The sequence below is a fragment of the Apteryx rowi genome, unplaced genomic scaffold, assembly GCF_003343035.1.
Source record: "Apteryx rowi isolate R43461 unplaced genomic scaffold, aptRow1 scaffold_31, whole genome shotgun sequence".
NCBI lineage: Eukaryota > Metazoa > Chordata > Aves > Apterygiformes > Apterygidae > Apteryx > Apteryx rowi.
The window spans coordinates 2,482,798-2,494,908 of NW_020449530.1; the positions used below are offsets into that span (position 1 = coordinate 2,482,798).

The 12,111-nt window shown below is 38.0% G+C and overlaps 1 protein-coding gene across 2 annotated transcripts in view; it reads left to right on the forward strand.

The window, feature by feature from the left end:
• The window catches only part of DCP1B (decapping mRNA 1B), a 47,913-nt gene that overhangs the window by 23,192 nt on the left and 12,610 nt on the right, over window positions 1-12,111 (forward strand). For both annotated transcript variants that reach the window (XM_026070407.1, XM_026070408.1), the window contains exons 4-5: window positions 2,470-2,536; window positions 4,687-4,822. In XM_026070407.1, coding sequence (XP_025926192.1) covers window positions 2,470-2,536; window positions 4,687-4,822 — 203 coding nt within the window. The remainder of the gene's footprint in view (window positions 1-2,469; window positions 2,537-4,686; window positions 4,823-12,111) is intronic.

Consider the following 12,111-nt stretch of genomic DNA (forward strand, 5'->3'; position numbering starts at 1 on the left):
AGGATATTCTGACTAAAGCATTCAGTTAAAATGGTATATATTGTTGCTTTGATTGGACAGACATAATCAGTATCCTGATTCTGTGATCTGAACTGGCTGTGCATTTGTTTGAAATGCATTTTAAATGATGAGTTGTAGTTTTATAAATGAAATGGTCCTTTATACTGGCAATCAGACAGTTTAGTTGTTTTTTTGTCTCTGAGTTGAGGTAAACTAGCTTGCTTCTGCTTTTGATTCCAGTCTTTAAACTTGTAATAGCCAGAAGCAGTGCAATATTTCCAAGGGACTGTCTGATTTCAAGTTTATCAGATTTTCATGAATAGCCTGTGACTTGTCTGATCAATTGGCTAATAGGTGAATCTGTTCAACCTATCTTGCATACTGGACATGCCACCAGCTGTGGCAGAAATAATAAAAAAATTTAAGAAAGGATGGAGCAGTTAACCAGTGTTTCATCAATACTTGTCTACGCTGGAGATTCTTTTATAACAAAGAATAACCTTGATTTATTAAAACAATTTTGACTGTCTGGACAGATGAGGTTTTCAATCTGTTACCTTGTTGCATTCAAGAATATGGTTGTGTTACCTGTAATATGGACAACATCTAACAGAACAATGAATTTTTCAAATATGTTTAGATAGAAGGATGTCTAGTTTAGCACAGTATTTTGGAACCTTGCAAATCCTTCACACACTTTTGTACAAGCTTGCAGTTCATTATTTGATGCTTACTGTGACTTTTGTTGGAATATTAATAACTGTTTTAAGTTCAGTTTTTAATGTTAATGTCCATTTTACAAAAAGGACATGAGTTATGCAGTTCGCACCAGCACATATGTTGTACATTTATACATGGATTTTAGAACCTCTGGAGCATATTGTGTTACTTGTCTTTTTTTAGCCGAATAATAAAAATCATCATCAAACTTTTTAAAAAATTAATCATGAAAAGGATTATACATCTTTTAAAAGTTGTTATTTGTTGTCTGTCTATAGGATAGCTGTTCTTTTTTTATGCTTTTCACCGGTATGTTCTGTTAAACAGTTAAACCATTTTTAGCTATATAAAGGACAACAAATGGTTGAAAATTTGAAGGGGAATGGAGATAAATATTACACTTGTGTCTTACAAAGAGCTGCTGCACATTCATTTTCTTTTCAGACTTTAATAAAGCCAACTGATATGAAGTATGCTACATTTTTGGTTCTTTGTAATTGAAGAAACAATCCCTTTTGTTTTGCTCTAATACAAAGAAATATTACACGACTAGGCATAGTGTTACACTTGTTTTCAAGCATTTACTCCATCCATTTAGTCCCCTCTCAAATGAAAACTAGCCCCTACTATGTTTTGAAGATGTGTTAGGAATTACAACATGTTAGTGAGATTAACTCTTGCTGCAGTGTGGGGGTGGGGGGACAGTTAGTTGCCTCTTTGCTACTGTATCATATAAATGGGAACAAAGACATTGCACAAGGTTGTGGTGATGATATAAAGGGGAAGGTGCATATTAGCCCTGTAAGTGCCTCTGTCCTCCCCTTCTTGGAGCAGATTTGTGCCTGATGTTAAAACTAGGACAGTTACCCTGACCGATGTGGACAGATCATTTTCGAGAATATGTACAGACAGTGTTATAGATTTATTCCCAGGCTATCTTATAAAAATTATCTAACACGGTTGTGAGTGGAAAAACCTCCCTATTTATGATGATTGTGGAAGGTGCACTAAATACAGTTCCATTATGGTTATTACCATCACGATGGTTGCATTAGTGGTGTGTACATATGAGAATTCTGTGCTATTAGTAAATTTAAATCTGCTGTTGCTGGGCAAAGCTGCAGGCACTTACTTTTGCAGAAACCAGAAGCTGAAGTCTGAACTTAGATACAGGTTTTCTCATAGTGAGGTTGGCTACAGATAATTACTTCTTTGGAGGTGAAGGTCATGGGCAACATGCTAGGAAATCGGCAAAGAGGAAGAGGTGTATTTATGCTACTATAACAACATYGGTGGTATATTATGTAAGAGAGGCCTGAAAGTTGTTAAAAACTAAATGAATCTTGCTTGCTTATATATGTGTGCAACACTTCTCTGCCTGCAGTACACTAACCACTAGCGGTCTAATGGATGGATATGACAACTGAAAAAATTGACAGAGGAAAAGGATTTAAAGAAAAACTCTGATGGTTTAGTGTTTTGGAGAAAAGGATCAAATATGTCTGCCTTCAGTGTAGGTTCAAGAGCTTGTATTGTACATCCTTGGAGATATGCCTTTGATCTTTTTTTATTTTACTGGAGGATCTGAGTTGTCATATTTAATTTATTTGGGGGAGGGGGGGGGAGAAAGAAATAAATTTAAAAATTCCTTTGCAGGTTACCTTTAAATATCTACCAGGTAGAATTGCTATCAGGTAGAACTGCTGTTTGAGAAGATGCTCATAGTTTGTGTTTGATGTGCATTTACAGTGTCCATATATGGGATTTGGTTTTATGATAAGGAAGAATGCCAAAGAATTGCAGAACTCATGAAAAAGTAAGTGATGGGTAAACAAGACTTTCTGTGCTTTTTTATGTATGTATTTCTGTACATACATGCACATTATATTACAAGGATGGTCATACCTCTCTCCTTTAAACCTATTTCTATAGAATCTGTTGAAAGTAAAATTGTCACCCAGCTGCATTTTATATATTCAAAAATAAGTTGCTGTATTGCAATACTTTTTCATAATTCACTGTCCAGCTTACCTATCAGAGCATAACAGTGCATCTGATTTATTCCCTGATGCCTCAGAGATCTGTTTTGAAGAATTGTACTCTTTGGAGGCTTAATATATTTTTCGGTTTGGGGAGACTTTTTTAATGTTGCTGTTACCTTTTTCTTCTCACATTAATGTAAGCGAGGGCAATCATGAAGACATACTGTCATAATACAGTTTCTGTGTTTTTTTCCTCTTTCTGCATCATGGCTGAATTCCTGCTTCCTCCTTTCTTAGCAATATGTACAAAATTCACTTAATTAGCTCTGACTTCATGACTCTTATGTACTCAATAAAATTATTTTATATAAATTCTGTGAACTCGAATTTTGCAGTCAAACCAGAGATCAAAATTTCACACAGAACTATGTTCTCAGAAGTATTTTAATCTTACAGTATCATGGATAGCCTCTTAACTGTCACTGCTTTCTTCATATGTCCAGAATTGATAGGGGCCCTTGGTTTAATAATTGGCTTATTTGCAATGATCCCATTTTTGATGATTGTATTCTGCAGGTTTTCATGTTTGTTTGAAGGAGGAAGAAGATAAGTCATTTAGATTGTATCAGCATGCGCAATCTAAATTTTTTAGAGAAGTAATGCGGAGGCAATAGTAAAGGGACCTGATAGGAATTGGCAAAGATTGGATTTACCAGTTGCCTGTGCTGTGTAGGATTTGGAGGCGTTGTGTCACAGCTATTCTGACATTTCTTTTAAGGGATAGGAAGAGGAATGATGTAGGTCCAGGTCTTTGTCATCCCAAGAAAAACTGTAGAAGACTGATACAGTCAAGCTGACAGCATTAGATACTAGCAGAGCAATGCAAAAGCACTGTCAGAACTGTGAATCTCTCCTTTTCAGGTCATCTGTCCCAGTCTTAACAGCCCAGTTAACAAACGTGTTTCTGTAGCCAGAAGCATGCTGAGGAAGTGACATCAATTTTGATTGCCAAAGTACCATGTGCCTGTTTGTGTCCTGCAGTACCAGTCCAAACAAGGCTCATGCTCACACACTTAGATCCATAGCAAAATGCTTTAACCATTCTACCGCTCTATTCCAGATAGTATTTTTTATAAAATCCTGGCTGGGAAATTAGTCAAGTTTCCTTTATGTCTCTTCTTAAAAAAAATACCTGCTGCTCTACATTTTGCAGTGACAAAACATTATGAAACACAGACTGTGACAACGGTGTTTTTTTGGTTTTGCTTTTTTGTTGTTTATGCTGTGTGTCCTACAGCTCTAAAATAAGTCAGTTGTGACCCAAGAAATAATTGATGGGGATGAATTTACAGAAATAAGCAATGAACCCTAGGAAGCCCAGGTTTTTGACAGCTAATTTTAGTTAACTAGCTCAAGTTGCAGTTGGTGGTGATTAGGTGCTCTCAAACTGGTAATTTACTACAATAAAGACTAGTTTTCAGAGGATCCATGCTATTGTAAACCATGTGTAGTGGCTTATAATAGCAGTGTTGCATATAGATAAAAAATACCCTGTAGCTCAGCCAGTTGGCTCTGTGTTATAATTCTCAGCATTCTGCAATAATAATAAAGCAGCTGGGGCAGGAAATTGGTCATTTGCTAGTAGTTAATGACTGATTTGTGTGTTTGCCATCCTCCACCACCAGTAGAACTGAATAACACTATAAATTCCCTGCTCTTTCTGAGTTTAGAAATTGTGAGTGACTTGCAGAAATTTAAGCCTATGACCTAGTATATTCAAGATTGAAGAACATGTATCTCATGCTGTATCAAGCTGTTTTAATACAGATCTTTTAATATAGGTGTGATAACTGTGTTTTAATATTGATGGGGAAAAATGAAAATACTCAAGTTTTGTTTAATTGTGGTAAAGTAGCAGTAGTTAAACTTTTTTGTTGTTGTTGTTTTTTTTCTTGTATATTCTCCTCTCACCTCCCACTTTCAGCCTAACTCAACAGGAACAATTCAAAGCACAGCAGGGCACAGTAACAGGAGTATCCCCAATGATCATGAATTCTACTAATAACAAAGAAGTGGATATCTTACGGATGCTTACCAAGGCCAAAGATGAGTATACCAAGGTGAGACTTGCTCTCTATAAAATGAGGGCATTTCCTTTCAGTGATACCATGATGCCAACTTGCTTGACACTTTACATTTTAACACATAACAGTTCTTTTTGTAGAGGAGTTTTACTCAGAGTAAAACTGGTGGTCTGATTTCAGACAGTACGCTCTGTCAATTGTTTGGCAGAATTTGCTAAAGATTCAAGAGAAAAGAATGTTGTGAATAAAAATTTCTGAAAGGAAAACATGTATATGATTATTTATTTGTTGCACTCTAGGGGTTAAAAAGAAGTGTAAACTTGGGGCATGAATGTTTCTGGCTTTGATTTTGACCCACAGAGCTCCTGTGCTCATTGCTAATTAAGTAGTACCTTAAAGTCCCTTCAAGTTGTGTCCTATTTCTGGATGAAGTATTCAAACCCTCTAATAGTTTCTGTGGTCTGCACAGATCATTTCCTCTATGGAAGACCTTTAGCGTTGAAGTTACTGCCTTTAATTGTGGTCATTAGCTAGTTTTGGACATTGATGGAACCTAGTATGATTTCAGCCCATGGGCTGCTTTGGTCTTCTGAGGCTTCTAAACAAAGAAGTAACTAATGGACTAATAATGTTCTGTATTATTGAGCAATCAAAAAAGCTTGCTTTAGGGAATAAAAATCTAATAATTTTAATTATTCATATGTATGCTGCAGATTGTTTCAGAGCCTGCAGTTCCTACTGCTGCTTCCTGTCCTTCATGTGTGTTATCATGTAATAATAAGCTCATAACATACGAGTGTTTTGAGTCTAGAAATATATGTATCTTAAACATAAACAATTTGAAGAGAGAAAAAATTGTTTTTCTGAAATGTGGCTACTAATAAGAACCTCAGAAAGGTTATACTTCAGTTATGGTGAAATGTAGTTGTTTTTCTTGTGGCATAGCTTATTTTGAAATTAAGATCTTCGTATTTTCTCTAAGAGGTGAATTTAATGTTTTATAGTGCAAAAAAACCACCCTCAGAACCTGGTATCTGTTCTATATTTTAATACTGAATAAGTATCTAGTGTTCGCATAAAAGAGTGTGATTTGATATATTCTGAAATGTTCAAGGATTTGTTATTAACCACCCTTAAAAATACTATAATTGGAAAGATGGAAAAAATACTAGGCTGTATTCAGATACTATGAGAAAGATGTATGGTAAGTCTAAAGAAAGTTATCTTCCACATATAGATGAACACACAGAAAATCAAGACAGAGGAAAGGCAATGCTGGAAGATGTGTTTAAGTAACAGATTTTTTAAAAAAATTTCTGCAGTTAAGATCTTTTGTAAATTTGCTTCTTATCCATACCGTTAATCTTTCTGCTTAAAAGTGGTTGCTAAGGAAATAACATGAGAACTTCCTCTTCATCTGGGACATGAGTAATAGGAGTATTTGACCTCTTAAGAACTGGATGTGTGTTTCTTCTCATTTTGTTAGTAATATAAAATTAGGAAGAGTGCATGAAATAAAGGCAATGAGAACCTCTTTTGCATTTAATGTCAATATGTTTCAGAGCAGTCGTGCTTTCTGGCTGCTTTATGACATATACTTCCTTGCCAGAGTATGTCTTATGACTTACGATGCAGATGTGCTGTAATCAGTCATGAAGTCTGTTGTTCTCCTTCTGAATTCTGTGTGGTTTCAGAAAAGAGGGTGTTTTGAACTTTTGTGAGCCATAGAATAAGAGCATTAGTTTTCAAAGCGTCTAAAGAGTTTGCTGAATTTTAAGCCCCGCAGTAAGATTTTGAAGAGTGTAAGTAACTTTGAAGAGTATAGCCCATTCTCAAAAGTAACTTACACATTTAGAGGTTATGGGGAAAAAAATGAAATGCTTAGCCTCCCCCCTCCCCCTTTTTTTATTAATGGAGTTTTAAGCTGCTAAATCACCAAAACATTTTTGAAAAAAGTAATTTTAATGTATCCTTGCCTTCTCTTGATCTCTGGTGAGAAGAAGTGGTATTAGCAGACCTCATAATAATAGCTAGAGAGATAAACAGTTCAAGAGCTGCTAGGGTGCAGAACAAAGCATGATGAAATGTGTTGCTCTTTAACTGTGGTGCCTTGTCTTGGGCTCCAAGATACAGTGTTTTTAGCTCTGTGTGGCACAGTTCTTCTATCAATCTACCCATTTATTGAATCATCTGTCTCTTAATCTGACCTTTAATATTATAGACCAGAGGACATGATAAAGTGGACATCCTTTGGCTGGTTGATGTGCCCAAAATAACCGAAGCTTACTTGTCCGTTACTAAGGACACGCAACCATTTGATATGAGCATCACTTCCAGCAGTGAGCAGGCCTGGCCTCTGGATTTTATTTCTGTTCTTTGCTTCTTCACTGTCCTTCAGCAAAATGTTCCAATGATACTGACCTGCTCAAACAGGAATATAATTTCTAAGTTTTCAGGTACATTCTTACCTTTTGATTTGTTATCTGTAAGAAAGCCTTGATACTATCTTACCACCTCTCCAGAAGGTCTATCTTTCCAGAGGGCACTGCACCATAACTGGCCTAGATGATGCAGAGCCTATGCTACTATTCTTAAACAGTCTGTATTTGTTTTGAATGTCTCGCTTAAGCAGGGCTTTCTCTGGGAATTCTTGCTACTATTGCTTTTTTTTTTTTTGGTGATAATTCTTGCCCTCCTTAGCATTCCTCTTCTTCAGAGCACCTTGTACACCTTCATGTGACTGTAAACTAAGGTCTTCTTGTGGCTGCTTGACATCAGCTAGATAAAAGTCCCTGGTTTCCAGGGCTACCTAGCTCTGCATTCCTTCTCTGACAACTTCAGAGTTCTCTTTATAGCTTTCAGCATAGCCATCCATCTACAAAACTCTCCTGGACTAAGTCCCATCCAGTCTTGCTTGACCTTTCCTTGTATCAGGCCTTTTCGCATCTCCTCCTTGTACTTGATAGGTCTTTGCAGCTCATATTTTCTCCGAGAGTCAAATTTCTGCTATAGAGAAAGAGATGGTGAAGTGGCATGATATCTGTTTCAGGAAAACTCCAGTACTGAGCTACCATGATTGTCTGTTGTCTGTGTTTCCTTTGACAACATCCTCTTCAGTCTATGCTTGAGCCTCATATGGTTCGGGTAGACGATGAAATCTCACAACACAGCGCAGTTGTTTGCCTCAAATGTTTCTGTTGACTGTACCAAACTTGCCTAACATGTCCTATGTAGTCTTTTTGTTCATCTTGATCGCTGTTCACCATGTATGTCTCTGTGTTGTTTAGCCTTTCTTTGACTTGGTCTTAGAAGCTTTTCATTTCTTCTGCACCTTTTGAAGAAGCATAGTTTTGAACAAGATGTATGACTAAAGGACTGACCTCTGAAGCAAGCTGTAATAATCATGAGATATTGTAGCTGATCAGTACTCTTCTGCTTCTGTCTCTAAAGAGTGTGTTGACATTTCTTTCATGCTGCTTTTTGCCACTTGATGATGATGGTGTCTGATATCTTCTTTACCTGGCCACCTGACAGTGTCTTAAAATGTCATGCAGATGTCCATAATTTACTCATCAGCAAGGATGTGCTACCAGTGTGCCAAAATGACCTTGTATTCTGAGCGCCACTAGTTATTGGTTCCTTTGAAATCATCAGAGGCTGTTTCTTCTTCAGCATACTTCCCTGTATCAGATGCCAGCCAACCATCCATGTTATCATATCATATTATGTGAACAATACAGAGACAGGGCAACTTCATTCTCTATAGGCCTTTATGTATGCTCCTATAAATTGTATTTTCCTTTTGCTGAAGAACTTAGTCTCAAAAACTGTTCATATTGTGATAATTATGCTCAACTCTACTGCTTCTCTCCTCATTTACTTATGCTTAGTTCTGGCATCATGCAAAGGATGACAGTGGAATTTAAGGTATGTATGGTTTCTAAAGAATTCAGCTCATTAAAATACGCTGGAGAAATTAAGGCCTAATATAACATATATTTAAATCCTGCAGAACTCATTGTGAAAGATACAAGAGTGTGTTATTGATTGTAGTTGAGGAAGGAATGTAAACACATGCTTATATGTTTTCCCCAAAATAGCAATGCTGAAAAGTAGCACTAAGAAGGAGGTACATTGAAAAAAAGGCAGCATTCTATAGAAAGAAAATAATTTAGGACAAAAAGCAACTTGATTTTACTGAAGTGTGTCTCTGGTCATCTGTGTAATATCATAATAGTTTAGGATATATCCAATCTAGAAAAGAAAATTATCTTCACGTGTTTTAGTATTGATCAAATAGTGGCTACATGTGGCTATTCCGGGGAGCTTTCAAAAAACTTTCATCTGACAATTACCTAGATAAACATGCCTGATTGTCATTAAGTGAATGAGAGACAACATAAGTCACCAGTCAGAAACTGGCTGAGAAGGTGATTAAGAATAATTTGCAGGCATTTGTCCTTGTGTTTAAAAAAAGAAAAAAGTTGGTGGAGCTACAGAAGGCTCCATACTAAGACTGGCATTGTTTGAGAGTCCATATGAACTGCCTGGAAAAGATGATAAAATAAAGTTTGTAGAAAACAAACAAAATTAAGTCACTCAAATCCAAGGATGATTATGCATAAGCTCAGAAGAACCTAAAAAACAATTTGTATGGGCAGTGATAAATGTGATAAATGTAACTCAGAGTTAATAAATGCAAAGGAAATCTTTGTTTAGTGTAAAAGTTTTAATTTGGTAGGCTTATTTTCTGTGTTGGCTTCTCGCATTTTTTTCTGTTAATTTTTTTTGTAGCAATCCATTTATAACTATTTTAAAAATGAACTGCAAAGCTGAAACTGAAACTTAATTAAATGCAGATTTCTCTTGAATGCTTCCATTAATCAGGCCTTGAATCATATAGAAGGGAGATAAGCATGAACTACCTTTTAAAAAAATTTTTTTTAAAAGCAATGTTTTGCCTACCATTAAAAGACTTTGGACTTTATTTTTTCCCTTGAATTTTGAGGTGTCTTTAATCATGAAACTTGCTCTGTACCGTGAGATGGGTAGAGAGACTTTGGGTAAATGAAATACCTCATTCTGGGGCAGTTATTTCTAGGTCTTTGTTCAGAGAGGGGAAATACTGTAGTTAGGTTTAAATAGATTTCCATGTTGAATGTGACCTACTCAGATTAGCCATGGTGCACTCACTACGTGATTTTATATTTAACTGAAATTTAATTTTGCTGTGAAGCTCTCTGTTGCTGGCAAAGTCAATGTCTTGTTTTTCATGGTTTTTCAAAGCTAGTGCTTGAGGCAGTTTCTCACTTTATGCAGTAGTGATACAACAGGGAAGAAGATGCAAGTGCTTCTTTTTTCTTTAAACCAAATGGATAAACCGCCTGTAGCATGATTGTCTCTGTATGTTTTAAAATTATTTCTGAGAGCAGCATTTGAACCAGAAATTACTGTACAACAGAATACAGCCAAGTGCAATAGAAGAAAGCCAAGTGCCAATGGAACTACACTTCTACTTTGTGAGAGCATGTCTTCACAAATTCATTGCAGAAGGCTGTCACTGTCCAAACACCCACAAGGTGATTTTTGAGCAGAAACTCTCAGAATCTCAGAACTGCTGGGGCTGGAAGGGACCACTGGAGATCATCTAGTTCAACTCCCCTGTTCAAAGCAGGATCAGCTAGAGCAGGTTGCTCAGGGCCATGTCCAGGTTTTGAATATCTCCACAGATGGAGTCTCCGCAACCTCTCTGGACAACCCATTCCAGCATTTGATCACCCTCACAGTAAAAAAAGTTTTTTCTTATGTTTAAATGTAATTTGCTGTATTCCATTTTGTGCCCACTCCCTCTTGTCCTTTCACTGGGCACCACTGAGAAGAGTCTGGCTCCATCTTCTTTTCACCTTCCCATCAGGTTTTTATACACATTGATAAGATCCCCATTGAGCCTTCTCTTCACAAGGCTAACCAATCCCAACTCTCTTAGCCTCTTCTCATATGAGAGATGCTCCAACCCCTAATCATCTTTGTAGTCCTTTGTTAGACCTGCTCCAGTATGTCCATGTCTCTCGTACTGGGGAGCCCAGAACTGGACAGAGTACTCCGGATGTGGCCTCACCAGGGCTGAGCAGAGGGGAAGGATCACCTCCCTCGACCTGCTGGCAACGCTTTGCCTCGTGCAGCCAAGGATGCTGCTGGTCTTCTTTGCTGCAAGGGCGCATTGCTGGCTCATGGTCAACTTGTTGCCCACCAGGACTCCCAGGTCCTTTTCTGTAAAGCTGCTTTCCAACTGGTCAGCCCCCAACATATACCGGTACATGAGATTATTCCTCCCAAGGTGCAGAACTTCACAATTCCCTTTGTTGAACTTTATGAGATTCCTGTCGGCCAATTTCTCCAGCTCGTTGAGGTGACTCTGTACAGTAGCACAACTATCTGGTAAATCAGCTGCTCCTCCCAGCTTGGTATCATCTTGCTGAGGGTACACTCTGTCCCATCATCCAGGTCATTAATGAGGTGTTATACAGTATCGGACCCAGTATTGACCTCTGGGGGATACCACTAGTGACTGGCCTCCAGCTGGACTTTGTGCCACTGCTTGCAACTCTTTGAGCCTGGCAGATCAGCCAATTTTCAGTCCACGTCACTGTCCATTTATATAGCCTGTATTTCATCAGCTGGTCTGTGAGGATGTTATGGGAGACAGTGTTGTAACCCTTGCAAAAGTCAAGATAAGCAATATCCACTGCTCTCCCCTCATCTACTGAGACAGTCATCTCATTGTAGAAGGCTATCAGGTTGGTCAGGCATGATCTCCCTTCTGATGCCGACTACTCCCAGTCACCTTCTTGTCCTTATTATGTTTGGAAATGGCTTCCAGGATTATTTGCTCCATCAACTTCACAGGGAAAGAGGTGAGGCTGGCCAGCCTGTAGTTCCCTGGATCCTCCTCCTTGTCCGGCCTGAAGATAGGAGTGACATTTACTTTTTTCAGTCCTCAGGAACGCCCCTCCAGTTGCCATGACCTTTCAAAGATGATCGAGAGTGGTCACACAACATCAGCCAGCCCCTTCAGCACTCGTGGGTGCATTCCATGGACTTGTGTATGTCCACTTTGTTCCTTTACCTGATCCTCCTCAATGTGTCAGACTTTCCCACATGTCTCAGGGGCCTGGGTTTCCTGAAGGCAGGTCTTAGCAGTAAAGGCTGAAGGGAAGAAGGCCTTGTGTACCATGGCCTTTGCCACCAGGTTCCCTCAAACCCCCTCAAGAACTGAAGTTCTGTTTCACTGAGCCATCCAGTGGTTGCTTTCTTTCACATTTTAC